The sequence below is a fragment of the Lissotriton vulgaris genome, chromosome 4_1 (assembly GCF_964263255.1).
Source record: "Lissotriton vulgaris chromosome 4_1, aLisVul1.2, whole genome shotgun sequence".
Taxonomy (NCBI): Eukaryota; Metazoa; Chordata; class Amphibia; order Caudata; family Salamandridae; genus Lissotriton; species Lissotriton vulgaris.
In genome coordinates, this window is record NC_141691.1 from 35,836,899 (window position 1) to 35,855,779 (window position 18,881).

An 18,881-nucleotide genomic window follows, 5' to 3' on the forward strand; every position below is an offset into this window, starting at 1 on the left:
GAATGTGAGAACCCTGACCATGCAAATGGCGCTCAACTCACAGGCAATGCTTGTGCCACTTGACGTGGTGATGTCTCCACAGGCAGAGATTACAATGCACCTACATCATTCAAGCTGCTCGCATTCACTTAACACAGAGTTCCTTATCACACAAATGTAACTTGGCCAGCAAATAGCCCCCAAGCACCATCACCAAGGAGCAGAGCAGCACTAACAGAAATTATGAAAGGTGCTCCCACACTTCTCCCCTGGTGCACAAGGCAAGTTGGAATCTCTGTTTGTTTGTCTATGGGGTTGGCGTTGATCCTCAAGTACTTCTGGAAAACTAGTATTAATACCTCTCTGAGCACACTATCCTATTCCCAGGAGGCAAATACCAACACTGAAACCATACCAGTGTCTAGAAGCTAGTCAGTTAAAATCTCACTTATGACACCAACCTAGTCTCTGAAGACTGATGGTTTAAACTCTACAGCAGGCAGCTATGCACACATTTTCCTGTTATTCCTTCTGTTTTTATCAATGTTTTATCAATGGGACCACCCAAAGCGACTGCATTGAAGGTAGTGTTTCTGAAAGTAAGCAAACTTATATCAGTTTTCCATCACTTACCATCTTGAAAGACAAGCCAATCCTTTATTCTGAAACAAAAAGTGTTGTGTGAGCTGTTGCCATAACCTATTTGACCAACCCTCCTCCTACTGCAACTGTTCATTCTCCCCTTTTTTAGACTTTGCAGTGTTGATAGTCTTGCCCCATCATACTTAATCAAAGTTATTTTTTGTTTTGCCCAAATGTTAATGAGGGTAAATATCCTGCACCAGTAATGGGAATGATGGTGTTTCATGTAGCCCATCACTGCTAAGCATTAATGGCTCCAAGTGGTCACAAGCCTCGATGCTAGCATCAGGACTTCAATGGCCACAGGCGGCAATGACAAGCAATAGCCCAAGGCATTACAGAGCATTAGTAATGGTCCTAGACAATAACAAACATATTTTTGTCTTTTTGTGAAACTTGTAATACTCTCTGGAAAAGAGAAGCCCTACAAAGGAATTGATAATTGGTTATTTATTTTTAAATACAAAGGATGTCAGACCCAAGACACAAAAACTGATAAGTCATCCTGGGTATACCCAAGTACTAGGAAGGATGCTGTTCCCCTTTCCCCCTGCCCTAGGGTGAAATTGTTCATATTTTTTTTGGGTGACAGCATTGAAGCTAACAGCAGCACTAGGTGTCCCATTTGCAGTTGCAAACAGGGCAGTGAACAGCCAATAATTATTCACCCTCAGAACTCCAGCGAAGGAGAGTCTGGAGTTTAACAGGACAGACTAAACCGAGGCGGCTGACAATTGTCTGTGTACTGTTTGAAAATGAGCTCAGACTACCTGGGCAGGTGCTGAATGTGCTGGTCCTGCTTTTCCTCAAATTATTAACTCTTTTGATGATAAAGAGTTAGTAGTTAGGCATTGGCCTGGGTACTTGAAGTAAGGTGCATTCTGCAGGTGGTCTGCTTCAAATAAGTAAGGGTGCCTGGAGGCGTATGAAGGGCCTTATGTAGGATAAACCAAATGGCTTTAGATTATAATGGTTTATGGTTGATCAGACAGAAAAGTCTTCACAGATTGAATGTCCTTTGTTGGTGTTTCAGCTGGACGGTTCTTCCACCCATTTACCACTTTTCTCAGAAACTGAAGCAATTTCCACAACCATACAACTAGAAACCAAGTGTGTAGAGCCCATAATCATGATTGTAGGTTTTTTCTCATCAGGTGTCCTTATTATTAATCGTGTCATTTAACACCACTTTGTCTACAAAAAACAAGAACCTCCATTTTTGTTGCTCTCATTACAAGTCCCTTCAAATAAAAATATTTGATAGGGTAAAGAAAAAAAACAGGTTTTAATTGCTGTGCTGTATTTAAGGCGTTTGTCTTCACCAAAATCAATGTGAATAGACTGTGCCACCCAGAAAGAGCACACTCAATTCATACATGACTTTGAAAATTATTGTGTAGTTAATGGGAACATAACCCTGTATGAAAAAATAGGTATTGATGACAACTGCTGGGTTGTTTTTAATGGCCCATTTATATATGGAAAGTGTGAGATCACGCAATAAAAAATAAATTATGGATGAAGGAAATGTTATAATTTCAATGACTGTAGATATGTGACAGGGGTTCAGGGACAGGTTTTTACATTTAGGACAGGTACTGTCTCCCTCTTGTAGAGTGTATTTCAGTGACTCACACTTTTGAAATAAAATGTCAGTCGGCGACATTTAGTAAAAATGAATTTCAAATGGAGATTTTGAGAACCAACTTAAGAGTATATTGGTTGTTTTGAAACATCTGATTCTGTTCTTTTTTTTATATAATATTAGCACATTAGCCAATTGTTCATCAAAACATGTTGATAAACAGGTAAAGCTACCTAAAATAGCTAAAAGTACCAACCTGACACCCTGCTTATGCAACAAATAAAACAAAAGCCACATTTTGTAATTAAAACCATCATCCCTATACATTATGAAATATAAAATATAATGGATTTATCAACTTAAGATGTTACAGTTTCTGTTATGGTGCAACATGTTCTGTTAGCACTGGCATTACAGGTCCCATGCTCCAAAGCGTCAACATTAGCTAGAACATGAATACCAATGACCTACTTAATTCAGTGAGAACTTGTCAACAGACACAGGTTGGCATATATTAAAAAGGATACATTTGCAAAGAGGTATTCATTATTTGGATATTGAGCTATCTCTCCTTGTCCTTAGTTTACCTTTTAGTCAATTTTTCTATAAAACAGGTTTGCACGTAGAAGACGTAAAGTTTAATTACACAGATTGCAGAAAATGGCTTCCTTTTCTGAGCTGAAAGAGTTCCACGATCGATTTTTGGATCCAGCATTGTTAATGAAGATGTTTTTTGAGAAGGACTCCCCCTTTCCCGATGATACGAGTAATCGGATATTTCCTCTTATTTGCAAAACCTTCTCTTCAGGTATGTGGCATTTTTACTTAACTTGAGTCTCACACACACAAAAATGCAGTATTTGTAAAGTGCCCACAATTATTATATTTTTGAGGCACTGAGGGCCACCAGAAAAATTAAGCCCAGAGTCACACAGTGATGGGCTGACTTGCCGCCAGCACCGGTGATTGAGCTGTGAGCCCGCGTGTTCCGGAGTCAGGCACCCTGGCCATTGCGCCACATCTCTGAATCCTGCTGAAGCTCATGTACTCTGGCTTTATAAACATGCAGCCTCCCTACTGAAAGTTGTGAATTATTACTGGGTGCAAACATATGTTCTTTTGTTTTACCTTGAGCCCTGTAAAACATAGGCTGGGCATCTTTCTTTTGGGTGTGCTAGTTGTCTTCTAAAATCTGATCTGTAAAACAAATACATAATCACTATATGTTTTTTATTTTTTTTGTTAAATAATTTTTATTGAAGATAAAGAACACATGATTAAAAAATGAACATTTAACATTTCTGATATATATATGAGTACTTAAGTATGAATTATGAATATTCATAAGGTACATGAGATGTAGACTAAGATGGAACAATATAGCATAAATCTTATACTAACACTGCAAAAATAATGACTATGAAAAATAAGAATACATAGTAGTTTGTGTGAGCAGTATATTGTGTGTGGATGAAAGAGGAGACTGATGCATGAGTCACATCAGTGTTTCCCCCTTGGAGCATTTGTTGGAAGCACCTACAGGATTAAAGGTTGTCTCTGATCAGCATGGAGGAACCAGAAACAATAAGACATCTAAATGATGTACACGCAGACAAGGCAAGGAACAGAAGGCATGCAAAGCACAGCAAACTGTACACTTTAAAGAGGCCATCCAGTGAGGGATGTCACAGTACATCCCAAGATGAAATCATCAAAAAAAGCATTATTCTGTGATGCCTAATATTGGTGATTATTAGAGATGCAGAAATGTGAAAATCATCTTTTCAACTCACACACCTTTACCTCCATTGTGGGGTGACAGGCAGGGGCAGTGACCTCACAAGATATCCTAATCCTGACTTCGTACCAAGTAAATGTGTGACATAGAATTATAAAAATAACAAACAGACTGCAGGGTGAAGGAGGAGATCTGTGCATCTCACATCCAAACTCCAGAAGCACAATGTCTGATCAGGTATGTTTGTACTGGTTACAACCCATGCTTAGCCTCCATATCTCCAAAGGAATGCTAAGAGGGGCGTAATCTCTCATCCATGTCCCTGAAAGATTTTAAACAAGCAAAAGTATTACCCACACTGTTTTAGCATCTTTGCGCAAAGAGTAAACTACTGCTAAACACGCTTTCTGACGCGTAGAGTTTTTTTAATAGTCTCTGAAGCATTAAGTGGTTAATAAACATTGGGGTTAAAATTCAAAGGACAACAATATTTTATAAGACACATGCATCCACTGCTCTAACTGCTGTTTTACCCTGAGGAAAGGGCAATTCAGATCAGAGAACTGCAAAGAAAAGGAAGCTAGTTAGTATAGAATATGTAGGTAGCCAAGTAGGTGCCACAATGTCATGGAATTACTTCATGTGTGACCTGAAGTCATTGTTTCCATTAAGGTTGGTTCTACAACTGTCTTAGCAAAGTCAATGATTCAAAGTATTGAAAGCATTTTGTGAGTTAGTAAAGCCAATCCAGATCACAGAATGCCTTTTGCGACTGTTCGCAAATCATAATTCGAAGTTTGAAGGAGATGTCACCTGCAGTTTGTGATTCACAATTTAATGTATTTGTGGTTTGTGACCACAATTACAGTTTTTAACTATCAGTCATATACAAAAAAAACAAGTCTGTGAGGTATCTTGCTTCTCATTTGTTGTTCATGCCAAGTAGGCTCAGGTAAAAGGGAGTGGTTCAATAAGAAATACCATTCTCTCTAACAATTGCAATGCAAGGATGGAAGCGTCCCATCTAGGCCACCAGCACTGCATTTTCAACCAACAAACAGTGACATGCCTAATAAGTATTAATTAGGAAGGTCATTTTCCAATACTTTTCAGATGGGCAATTTTTTGCAAATGGGCAGAAATTAGCTAAAATACAGTTACATTTTTTTTGGGGGGGAGACGGAAATAAAGGGCTGCAGAAGAAAGCATCTGTTGTTTTCCCTGCAAATGGTATCAAAAAAGAGTTTGTGGTGCTGAAATCACCATCTCCCCAGCTTTCAGGGACAGACAGACATTTTTCGGAAAACCAACATTTTTTGCACAGTTTTGGCATTTTCCTGGGACATAACCTATTTTTACTATTTTTGGTGCTATCACCTTCTTTACAGTTACTGTTAGAAATGGGTATGAAAGCAATAACGGATCCTGGAAAGCTATACATTTTCAAAAAGTAGACACAATTTTGAACTCCTCATGGGGTCATTGTGTAGATCCTTCAAGGTTTTTTTTTTAAAAGAAACTAACAGCTAGACGCAGAAAAAAATGAAAATGAGTTGAAAAAATCTGACATTTGTGACAATGTTTTCAACTGTAACTTCTTCGAAGTATTACCGCTTTTTGAAAGCAAAATACTGTTACATCCGCTGGACTCTTCAGGTTATTGGGATATATAGGACTTATAGGTTCACCAAGAACCCGAGGAGCCCAGAGCCAATAACTGAGCACTGTCTTGCAATGGATTTTTATTGTGCACTAGGTATATAGCACTGCATTTCGGAAAATAAAATCAAACTGGGCAAATCGGTTTGAGCCACACCTATGTATTTCCGAAATGGGAACATAATATAAGGGCTTATTTATGAGCCCTTGCGTCACTTTTGCGCCGCTGGTGCATCACTTTTTGTGACGCACCAGCAGCGTAAAAAATGCTCCATGTTGCGTCATATTTACAAAGTGACAAATCCAAGTGCATACGTCACTTTGTAAACTCCTGAGCCACATTATACCTGCGCCAGGTATAATGCATGCAAGGTGGGCGTTTTGACACAAGTAAGCCTCGTAGAAGTGACGCAGTGAAATCTATGAGATTTCACTGCTTCACTTCTAGGAAGCAAATGCGTCAATATCTTATGCCTGCCTCATAGCAGGCGTAAGACTGAAGCAAGCACATTTCAAATGGGACTTGCCCATGTGAAATGACCCATTGATGGAGTTGTGTCACTTTCATGACACACTCCGGCAGTGCGTCATTTCTGCGCCTACAGATACAGCAGAAATACTGACTTTTTGAGACATGATGCTTCATACAGTAAATATGACAAATCCATCATGTCACAAGGAGGGCACAATGAAAAGTGGCACATCGCTTCTTTTACGCAGCGATGCGCCACTTCTCATAAAAGAGGCCCATAGAGTTTAAAAACAGTAGCTATGTTCACATCTACACAATTGTGGGCATCCATACTAGCATGTAAATTATAGGACATTTAAAAAAAATATTTCTTTTATTCACATTGTCTTACATTTGGAATGCAGCAATGCATTGAAAGTCAATAGGTAAAAACAGTTGCTCTACAAATGTGTTACCCTAAGTCTCCCGATAAAATGGTAACTCACTTGTGTGAACACTCCTCAATCTACAGTGAAAACAGACCCTTTTTTTGCAAAGTGCCTAGCTGTGGATTTTGAACCCTAGCTCTGCCGGCACCTAGGAAAATCTAACAAAACTATACACTCGGAGGTATAAATAATGGGGTGACTTGAGTGGCTCTCACCAGGTACTGTTACCCAGAATCTCTCTCAAACCTCAAACTTTGTAAAACTAAAAGCACATTTTCCTCACATTTCTGTGATGGAACAATCTGAAATCTGCATTGATCCACAAAATTCCAGACATCCCATATTTCTTAAAGTCTTCCAAAAAAATGGTACCTCACTTGTTTGGGTAGGCCTTATGCAGGCAACAGGAAATGGTCCAAAACGCAACATAGAGACATAACATGTTTACAGTGAAAACTGACATTTTTTTCAAAGTGCCTAGCTGTGGATTTTGAACCCTAGTGCTGCTGGCGCCTAGGGAAACCTAGCAAACCTATACATTTTTTAAAACTAGACTCCCAGGGAAATCTAGGATAGGGTGACTTGTCTGGCTCTCATAAAGTTCTGACTGCAAACAGCAAAAAACACATTTTCCTCACTTTTCTGTGATAGAAAGTTCTGGAGTCTGCCTGGATCTACAAAATTACACCCCGCATTTCCCAAAGTCTTCCGATAAAAATGGTATCTCACTTGTGTGGGTAGGCCTAGTGCCTGAAACAGGAAACGGCCCAAAACACAACGTGGAAACACCACATTTGTACTGTGAAATCTGACCCCTTTTTTACAAAGTGCCTAGCTGTATACTATGAAACCTAGCTCTACCAGCCCCTAGGGAAACCTAGCAAACTAAACCTATATATATTTTTTTAAACTATACAACCAGGGGAAATCTAGGATGGGATGACTTGTGTGACTCTCACCAGGTTCTGTTACCGAGAATCCATTGCAAACCTCAAACTTTGTAAAACAAAATAAAAAAATCCTCTTATTTTTTTTATGGAAAATTCTGGCATCTGCGTGGAACCAAACAATTCCACCCAACCCACATTCCCCAGTGTCTTCTGATAAAAATGGTACTTCACTTGTATGGGTAGGCCTAGTTCCCGTGACAGGAAACATTAAATTTTTACAGTATTATGTTATTTTATGTTATATTGGTTTTTAAAGTGCATGTTACCCAAGGGTGTCCTGGCACAGAGCACTGTCTAGCTGGTACACTCCACCCCTGAGCCTAGACTGATACTAAGCTGAAAACAACTAGATCTTCAGACCTTTCCTAAATGAAAGGAATTCCGTAGCAGTCCTTAGGTATAATGGAAGGTCATTTCAGGCATTTGTGGCTCTAAGGTCAAAGCTCTTTCCACCCCAGTTATCCTTTTTTGCCCTAGGAACCACCACCCGCTTTGCTTCCATTGAGCGCAGCGTTCTCCCGGGGACATACCAGTGAATGCACTTTTTAGGTCTTTAGGGCCAGTCCCCATCAGAGACTTAAAGATCATACAGAGAGCCTTAAATTGAGCTTGCTGTTTGATTTTGAGCTAGTGAAGGTACTTTAGGCCATTTCTGACCAACATAAACCTGAGATTGCCCGTAAGCAGCCTGGCTGCCGCATTTTGCACCATAAGCAATCTCTTAATATGTTTCTTATTATTAGTCAGATAGAAGCTGTCACAATAGTCCAGATGGGACAGAATGAGGGCTGAGACAACTGCCCTGAAACTTTCTTCCATGAGGAAGAGTTGTATTGTCCTCAGGGTTCTTAGGATAAAAAAGCTTGTTGATACCACCCTGCTGACCTTGTCCCCAAATGTTATCCACGATCACCCCCAAGTTCTTAACTTTACATGCAGGGGTTGGGGGGAGGCCCATCTTGCTGGGCCACCATGCTGGAGGCAAGAGGAAGGGGGTTATTCTAAAGAAAATCACCTCTGTTTTGCCTGCTTTCAACTTGAGGCAGTTAGCAGACATCCAGGCAGTTATTGCTAACATGCAGTCATGGCAGCTGGGGGCATTTTCCTCTTCTTTTGCTCTCTCCAGGGATAACACGAGTTGTGTCTGCTTAAGAGGCAAAAAGTAGCACAAAAGATCTTATAAGGGCAGCCAGGGGTCTCACATATATATTGAAAAAGCGTTGGACTAAGGGAGGACCCCTGTGGGACTCCACAGGGGAGGGAGAATGGTTTTGATCTGTCCACTTCTAGAGCTACCGTTGTGTACTCTCTCAGCCAGGAATGATTTCAGTTGGATGCAGGCCACACCCTGGACCGCAGTCTTCAATAGACGACCCATCAACACCTCGTGTTGGACCATATCGAAGGCTTATGACAGATCCAGCATGATCAAAATGGTTGAGCATCCCTGATCCACTGCCTCACAAACCTTCTCTGTGACTTTAATCAACGCTGACTCCGTGCTAAGTCCTGTGTGGAACACATACTGAGAAGAGTCCAACGTGTTGTTTTTCTCAATCAACAGACTTAATTGCATGTTCATAGCCTTCTCCAGTATTTTAGCTGGTGAGGGGAGTCAGGAGATAGGTCTGTAGTTATTAGGATCGCTAGGCTCTAGATTGTATTTTTGTATCCGTGGCAGAATTGAGGTTGTTTTCTATGCTATAGGGTAGTGACCTGCCCCCAATATGAGGTTCAGTAAGGAGGTTAGGGTGTTAAAAATGACTTACGAGGATATGACAGCCTGACAATGGTCGATAGCAGGACCAGATCTGCAACCCATAATTGATTGGTAACCTCCTGGATCACCAATGGGGTGAAACTGTTAAACGTGGTATAGTTGTTGGTTATCATTATCCCGGTTGCCAGATCACTGGCCACACCCTGTTGATTGCTGAAGGAGGAGACAATGACCTCACATTTGTTCAGAAAATAAGAGGCTAGGGCATCACAGAATTCTGGACTGCTATGAGTAATAGGTTTGGGGGTTGGGGGTTGAAATCTGACCCTTTTTTTGCAAAGTGCCTAGCTGTTGATTTTGAAACCTAGCTCTGCTGACACCTAGGGAAACCTAGCAAACCTCTCACCAGGTTATGTTACCCAGAATCCCTTGCAAAGCTTAAACATTATAAAAAAACATATTGTCCACCTATTTCTGTGGATTGATTTTTCAGGGCTGGTAGGGGACACTTGCTGAGGGAGGTGCCTGCACAAGTCTGATATTTTCATCTTGAGGGAGGTCAATAGAAGCTTTGATTTATCAGGATTTATTTAGATAGTTTTATGGCATTTCCAAGTGAGGTATTGTATAATTCTCTGCCAGGAGCGAGGTAAAATATACAGCTGAACCCTGCTTGGAGGATACTCCAAGAACGAGTTGGGTATCATCAGCATAAATAATGAAGCATGTAACACATGTAGCTATTAAAACATGAGGGCAAGGTAACAGAGGACCTGATTTACAGTTTGTGTACTCCATCATCTGTTGTCCTGAATTCCTAATTTAAAGAGGTCCATCATCCCAGCAGACATCTCTAGTCATTGATGAGAACAAAAAGCATGGCAGCTCCTGTCAATGAGTTAAAGAATTGATGGCTAAGACCATCAACATTTTGATTTGTATTGTTTTTACTGAAACAAATTCCCAAAGTAAGATTTATTTTTGAATCAACAAAAAGTATGCACCCCACAGGAATTAATCAAATATGTTTACCTTTCTTTTCCCAACAGATTTTTTGATGGTGATAAGAGAGAGTCAGAATGTGGCACTCTAAGTTGGGGATATAATTGAATGGTCAAACCTCCAACTCAGCTGAGCCGTTAGATGCGCATGTCAGGGACTGAATAGTCTCTTTGGCCGGCATACTTTAGGGCCACCTGGCTCTAATTCAGGTGTGCAGTCCTTCAGTTTGGCAGAAAGGGTAATCGGTTCTTTTATGATAGAGTACCATCTCCACCAAACTCTGAGCCCTAGAACAAGAGCCGTGAGGAACAAAGAACCCAAAACCCATAGGAATAGATAAAAGGAGACATGAATACACTTTGTTGTTCAGTAGGAGTGTGATCTATGGTGTCCTAAGAAACCAAGACATCCAGGAGCACAAGACCCTGAACCTCTGACATCCATCCTCATTAGAACGGATATTACAATGAGTAAAGGACTATGATCCTAGTGAAACCTGCTTCTTCTCAATAAAAGTAACACTTTTTTGATCTTATTAATGAATTTGCAAAAAATATATTCTTTCAAGCATTTTGATACAGGAAGGTAACAGAGCGATGGGGTGAATCTTGCTTAGAAAAGATGGATACAATTAAGGCTTTTTTTTTCTTTCGAACATGACAGAATGAAATAGTTAAAGAGAAATTGGGAAAAATTTGCACCAAACTTCACATTAATAAACTGAGCCAAGTGCTGAAATTTGTTAGGACACATGCCTAAAGGATAGCCTGAAAAATGCCTTTGCTTTATGCGACTAGTAAAATTGCACTACAAGAAGGCACAGAATGTGTCCAATGTGGGACTGCCCCATTCAAAAAAAGGTTTACATGCACTCTTATTGTATTAAGTTTTCAGTTGTAAAAATATAAAATTGCTCTACAAAAGTAGGTGAGGGTGGCATATCTATTGTGCCTGTAGCCAGATCATGAAGCAATTTAGATAGATTTGAGGCAGGTAACATGTGGTTTTAAAAGGATTGTTTTTGGCCACCTCAATGTTATTTTTCTGATGAAACCGTAAATTTCATTTATGCTTATGGATTAACAGTATTCAACAGAGTCTGCTCTACAAAACTGTATCTTCCTCCTTGTAGTCCTGGCTTAAAACTGCAGATTTATTTATTACAGTTGTATTTTTTGCCTTAACCTGTGGATCTGCCTCCAATCTTTTATTATTAGTGATATTAACATTCATAGCAGCAGGAGTGACAGCAATGTAGCTGTTATCCAATCTTATGCAGATTGTCCGACCCACTCAATTGAGTACATGTCACCCGGAAACACTGCCAATTAACCTTTATGAAAACGACTCCTTCTCTAGCCACTTTGAAATTAAATAGAAAGAAATAATTCTCTCAGAACACATGTGATGGAGCCTTCACCACAGAACTATCATGGCAGGGTTGGTGAATCAATGGGGAAACTGTGTTCTGTTGATCATAAGTAAAAAGAATGGAAATATGGAGAGTTGTGAAATATGATTATTCTGTACTTCACAACACACATTCACTCAGCAAGAATATCCTCCAAAAACATCAGTACATCCCTACAGGTACTAGGTGTCAAGTGCAACATGCTTTATGCAGTCAAACTAAGTGCCAATATGTCAGGTAATTCACACATTTTTGGCACATATTAGGATGCCAAAGGCTTCAACAAATTAAATCTACCTCCTACACAAGGTTCAATGAAACAGTGCAACAACCACAAGACTCGAGAAAATGAGGGTGTGATTATCTGCTGTTCAAACCAATAGTCGAAAAAAATGAGCTAAGCAAGGGTCAATTTGAGGACAGGAACAGCATAGGTACATGGATGAATGTCTTGCTGGTCTTGTCTCAATTCTACATAGTAACATCTAGGTTTGACTGGTCCCATGTGACTGGGTAATACACTGGCCCTACTATAAAGGATTCAGAAGAGCGTTCTATTTTGGCTGATTTAATAACCGTGTAAATAAAGGGTGTGGCAGCTTAGTGTCAAGCATAAAGTCGCAAATGTTTCAAACATAATTGACCCAGAAGAGAATGACCAAAATGATTTCAAGAATCCTGACTAGGACACAACCCTGAAGGGAAGCAGGATTCTAGTTACAACCCGTAGGAAAAAAGGAAAGAAAGGACTGTTCCCCACCACTGAACATGGTAATCTATCTTAGGAGCTGCCAGGAGGATGGGAATATCAGGTTGTCAAGTTGGGCACTTGGATCTTGCAAACAACATTGAAAGATTGAAGATACTACAAGGAAGTGCTTTACAAAATTAACTAAGTACCCTTTCCAAGTTGCACTATTGATAGGCAGTATGCTGTCAGTATGCATTCACACCAATAGGGGTCCAGTGACACTCCAGCTACTTCCTGTAGATATCTATGAACAGGATCCAAAAGACCTCAATCACATTCATATAAACACTATAGCATTTTATCAGAAAGGTGTGTGTCATTGAGAGTTTCCTGCCCTGAGAGATACTGGTGCCCACTAGACTATCATTTAAAGGAATCACCTCAAATCTAAAAATGACCTAGTGGCTAGTATTGATGACGTGGGGTTTCTGGCTGCCTGTAAGTAGTTAAAAGACAATGGAAAGACATCTGTCATTGATGGGATATGATAGAAAGAGGGCTCTGGGTTCCTAATAGGCAATTACATAATTTGGACCTGTTCAGTGCCTGTAGCCTGAACAGTGTCAGCTGGACTAACTTTTATACCGTTTGAATGCCATTCTTGTGATGACGTTTTTGTTACTCTTAAAGTGAATGAATGTAAATGTGAATGTAAATGTGTTTCAATTTATATAGCGCAACACTTTAACCCAGGGGTCTCAAGGCGCTTGCTTAGGGAACCCGTCCTGGTATTCCCCTGTGAGATACCCCGGCTGGGTATCCACAAGGTGAAAGCCAGGCATCCCGCCGCGAGGGGCCGTAGTGGAGATTAAGCAAGCTATTGCCCAGAGTCGCAGAGTGTGACCCCGTGAGTCGAGTAGGCACCGAAGCGAGAATTGTGGACTCTGTGGAATTTTTGAGCCCGAGACCCGCCGAGGTGGGGAATCGAACCCTGGTCCACGGCCGATCTCAGCTTCCGGGTCTGCCGCCTCTAACCACTGAGCCACGCTTCTCCACAATATATAGTTCAGTAGTGTAGACACGGGTAGGTTTTGAGGAGACACTGACCTACGTGCTCATTATATCTGCTCTAAATGTAGAAGAGGAAAAGGCCTCAGAGGCAGACCATGTCTTGAGACCTGTTCACTAAGAGAGTTACAGAAATTCATGGCTGTTGGAAAACTGATCATTGAAGAGTTTTAGCAGGTAGAGTAAGAGTGTCCTTCTTTGGTGGACTTACTTAATCTGTCCTGCCGAAAAGCTGTCCCATAAGCGGTTAATAAACCTAGTGTTGCCTGGAGGATGTAATATTGTCTGATGAACTAAGGTATCCAAACCCCAGTATAATGAAATAGTGGTGATTCAATGACCTGTGAGGCACTTTTAGTTGGGCGCATGAGTATACGTTAAAACTGTACTTCTACTGGTCAAGGCATATGTAGATATATAGACAAGTTCTTTTAAACCAGCACACCTTGTCAAGTGGTCTATTCACCTGTGGGTGGTGTGCCTTCTTGAGAAGGTGTTACAGGGAAATGGTCCCAGTGTGCACTGTTTAAAGAACAAACAATCCTTTTTGCTCAATTTGAAAGTAACAATAAAACAACAATTTTTAGGAAGGATATTGTTTAATCACATCCTCATCTATGCAGTGTATGACAGAAATCGTCTTGCAGAATATACAACGTGCCCAGAAGAAGCAAAGGGGGGAGTGGGGTGGGTAATGTGGTTTGGTGAGGGTTTAGGGTTTAGTGAGAGGAATTTAAAGATCCAGTGAGGTCACAGAATACATCATTTGCTCAGCTATCAAGCCCCAATGCTTACTAACAACATATGCATGTTTTACTAAGCCACATGGAAAAACAATGTAAAACCTAGGCCATATATTGAAATACAGTAATAATAGTCTGTTGTTCATGGATAGGTATTGATGTAGAAAGTCAAGGTTTCAACCCCTTATAGATGTAGGTTAATTTGCCACCTTACTACGGGGTCTTCCTCAGGACTGGGGTGGATGATGTGGGTTAAAAAGAGGGCACCTAGAACCAATGAAACATAAGTTAAGCTAAAAGAAATTGCACCTATTCAACCATAGGCGTAATTATATGCCAATATTTAACAAAGAACCACCCAATTCCGGTGGCGTATGTTCAGCTAAATGAAATGGGCCTGTAGGCTCCTCGTGAGACTGGGAGAGCACAATATCACCTGAAGAATAAGGTGTATCCACAAGTTGCCCAACAATGGTTGCAATACACATAAAAGATAAATCAAGCACCAATCAAACTAAAATTGAGTAAAATAAGGGGGGGCGTACACACATGCCAAACTAATTGTTTAAATCATCAAAGTAGGGGGATAAGAAAAAGTTATCTTCCTCGTGTGTCACAATCGGTACAAGACCAATCCTTATCGTATGAAAACAAACTGGCTTCCTGATATGGCGTAGAATACCAAAGCACTAGCCCCAGACACATCACAAATCTCAAAACACACCACAACCAATTACCTCTTGTTGGGTCAGTTGTGCATTCCGATTATGAGCTTTCTGATTCTGAAAAAAATGGTAATGGAAAATATATATGTTGCATCCATACTGCACATATCGAGGCTATAGGGCTCAACGAGTAAAGTATAAACAAGCAGAGTACTGGTAAATAACTCACTGATCCTGAGCTTGAGTTTCAATAATGTTCTGGCAATCCCCGGGTTTTAATCTAAAAAGGGATCGTAACAGCACACGTTCAGTATAGGTACTCTAAACTACTCAAAAGGTTGTCCAGATGTTTGACCGACAAAGCCCTTCTATAGACTAGATTGGGAATTGCTTACCGCAAGGGATGCTGCTGTCTCCAGAAAAAATCACAAGAGAATGGCAGCCGGTTATGGAGCGCTTAAAAAGAAAGTGTGCACGTGTCCTGGAAAGTGTTGCAGCCACTGGATGCTGGCGACCAGCTGCACCGGACTGGCTCCGTGTCACTATTGACACAATGGAAAGACTGGACTGAAGGAAAATCAGTCTAAGCAAAAAACAGATCAATTGCTTTAAAACTAGAAAAATATTGTGTGTGCGATGAATACAGCGTCACAATATAAACTGGCCGGACATACTTTGCTGAGTTCCTAATGAGCATCACATAGATAAGGTAAACATTACGAAGTGGCTTAGTTTAGTGGCCTTGGGATATACATCTAATGTACCTGCATAACAGCTGGTGCACAGTCAATAAGAATTTATACAGCCTGTTATCAATACATAGATTTGTCGTGAACAACATATAACCTAACCAATAATTATAGATTGGCAGTACATCATATTAGAATTATCATTCCTAAGTGGCTGAGTTGTATAGAGTCATGATATATGTTAAGTATATATACATACACTTCAACAAGAAGAGAGGTAGGGAGAGTAGTATGACACTCTTATTCCCCGGTTATTCATCAATAAACAAAAAAAGAGTGTCTTAAGGAGTAGGCTTGACCACAAACTTAAGGTACAGGAACAACCTCATTGGGACGTTAAAGAAAGCCCTCACTCACCACCTAGTGATGACATGCTTCATCATCGAGCTCCACCAAAGAGACAGAGTGTCTCTTTGGTGTGCTACAACGCCAGATCTACTGCGGAGCGGGATAGTGAGTTCAGGACGTGTTGTGCAAAAAAAAACTATCATCTTGCTCGTCGCCGTTCACCTGCAGGGGAAAGAGAATACATAGCAAAAGCAATGCAAGCCAAAGTAGATTTTTAGAGACAGGCTAGATGGGCATAGTTAGCATCGTGTTCATTAAGCCCATTAGCGATTTAATCAAGGCGGCTCATCCTTTTGCTTTCCCTGACATTTAGGATGGAGCTTATGTTACCTCCCCTTGGACCTAGGACCACTTTTTCTAGTAGAAACCCCTTCAGGTCACCCGGTTGGTGTTTCGCTACCCTGAAATGGTCAACTAGTGGAGCCCCCTGTACCTCACACCTCAATCTGCTGCAATGTTGCAAAATCCTTACTTTGACCTTCTGTTGGGTCTGTCCAACATAAATAAGCCCACAGGGGCATATAATGCAGTAGATTTCATTGCTTGTGTTACAATTAGTAAATGCGTAAAGCTCTACTTTGTGTTGATTTTAGGTAAATTGCTTGGTTTGTGAGGTTAATTCACAGGCTTTACAGCCCCCGCATCTGAAATGACCTGTGGTCTCAGGCAAATTCCACAGAGTCTGTAATGTTGGTTGTTCGGGGGTTTCCAAAAAAGAGGTTACTACCATGTCCCTGATGCTTTTTGCCTTCTTGAAGGAGTCCTTGGGGAGGGCATGTTGGCCGATGTCCTCAGCTATCAAGCCCCAATGCTTACTAACAATTTTGCACATGGCATTGTTCTGTGTACAATAGGTGGTAAAACAAATCATTCTCTGAGCGCTTTCATCATTTGTGTTCTGTGGGGCAAGAAGAACTTCGCGAGGACTGTACCATGCCCTCTTCTGGGCTTTCTTGAGTAGTCGTCTAGGGTAGCCCCTTTCCAGAAGTCTTTTGTGCAAATCCTCTGATTCTTTAAAATAGTCTTCCTTCTTAGTGCAGTTTCTGCGTATTCGCAGGAATTGACCTACTGGCTTATTGTCCCTTAAGCCCCAGGGATGGTGGCCATTGTAGAGTAGTAGCAAATTGCGCTCAGCTGGTTTGCGATAAAGGGTTGTAGACAGTTGAATATTTTCTTCAAATATGGAGATGTCCAGAAAATCCATACGGTGGTTGCTTGACTGTAATGTGAATTGTATGTCACTGCTTTGCTAGTTGAGCCAGACATGGAAGAGCTATAAGTCTGCTTGAGTGCCCGTCCAAAGCATCAGCACATCGTCGATGTAGCTTCACCACCAAGTGACCCAGTTGCGGTAGGTGTTAATCGTATTGAAACATACCTCTGTTTGTAATCATCCATGAAGATGATGGCTAGGTCCCGCACGAAGGCTGCCCCAATCGCGATGCCCTTGGTCTGTAGGTAAAATGCCTCTTGGAAAAAGAAAAAAGTTTCTCATTGTGCAGGGGGTAAATCCCCCCCTTAAAACCTCCCTTCATCATGTCAAACCATTCTCAAAGAGTACTTCAAGAATATAAAGCAAAAAGGGCAATTTATCAGCCAACAAATCAACACTTTTTCCAGTATTTTCTATGTGCTCTTGTGTTGCAGGGATTCTGCACATACACAGAACTAAGTGCAGGAATACGGGACATCAGTGTATAGGGGCTATGCTATCCTACCACCTCAGCACCCACAACCCCAGGACAGACTAGCTATAGTGTCACACTCGCTCTCCTACTTACAAATCGAGAAACCAATGATTAAGCACCACAGAACACAACACTCCCAGATTTCTCAGGAATCGCATAACAAAACTCACCTTTTTGTTCAGATTCTTGTAATTGCCACAATAAGATATAACATAAACACAAAAATAGTTGAAAATATTTATTTTCACTAATGTGCTCCAAAATGCAGTATACAAGCCACCTCCAGCAACAAAATGAATAATATCATTACAGTTAGCATTTCAGCAAGGCCATATATCATAAAGAAAGAAAAAAAATCATAAAGTCAGTAGCTAAAGGTATATAAGGCCTAACCACCCTCTCCTTGGTAAGCAGTTGTTTTATTATGTAATGGAAGATCTATGGGCTTTGTCAGCAGACCCCGTACCTCAGGTCATAGATAGTATCTCAACATCACAGGTGCGGGTTGCTCTTCTTCCCGTAAAGGTCCCTCTCCAAGTTTGTGTTAACTAAACATGCATGCCCATAATATCGATGTACGAGACCCCAGCAAAAACTGCTACAATGGTTTGTTTTGTTTAAGTGCTAGGGCCTGACCGGAACAGAATAACAAGAGTCAATATTTATCGACCTTGCACACTATGTTCAGACTAAACTCCAGGAAGAGGCAGAGTCGTTTACAGCAGATAGTTCTCATGTGAAAGGCATAAACAGCGTAGTGCAAAATAAAGACATGCAGTGTTGTGTGCAAATGCAGCATCATTGCTACCGGGCTCATGCTAACTTAAAGATGTCAACAATGTCTCTAGTACCATGCGACACTGGACTTGCAGTCTTAGTAGAGATTTGGGGAAATTGATAGTTAGGGCACTATTAGCTGCAGTCTTTTCATTCTCAGTAGAATTGGAAAATGTGCAAACAATTATTTTGAGATATCTGCTCTTAGCAAAGCCTCTTGGAAAAAGACTTCAATATGAACTTACTCTCAAAAATGATCATATTTTTCACAAGCTCCTCTGTTCTTGTTCTTTCACCATCTCTCTCTTGTGATGTGCACATGCAGTCATACTAGTTACTTTTTCTCCTACATTCTTATTTTTCCTTTTTTCGTGTCTGGATGTTCACTGCATCAAAGTCAGCTTGAAGTCTTTCATTATAGTCACCAAGTATTTTCAAATGACAATGCTGTTGTCCTAGAAAATATACCCATCGGTAATGAGACACGTCTGACATGTAAGGCAACATTCCCAGTGGGCTAAGAAGGTCTTCAGTGTCAATTGGTTATCAGAACTGTCTCCCAAATC

General features: G+C 40.7%; 1 protein-coding gene across 1 annotated transcript in view; it reads left to right on the top strand.

The window, feature by feature from the left end:
* The first annotated feature begins 2,747 nt into the window (after window positions 1–2,747).
* The window catches only part of LOC147718291 (indolethylamine N-methyltransferase-like), a 67,000-nt gene continuing 50,866 nt past the window's right edge, over window positions 2,748–18,881 (top strand). The window contains exon 1 of the mRNA XM_086918254.1: window positions 2,748–3,014. Within this exon, the coding sequence (XP_086774380.1) occupies window positions 2,867–3,014 (148 nt within the window). The 5' untranslated portion in view covers window positions 2,748–2,866. The remainder of the gene's footprint in view (window positions 3,015–18,881) is intronic.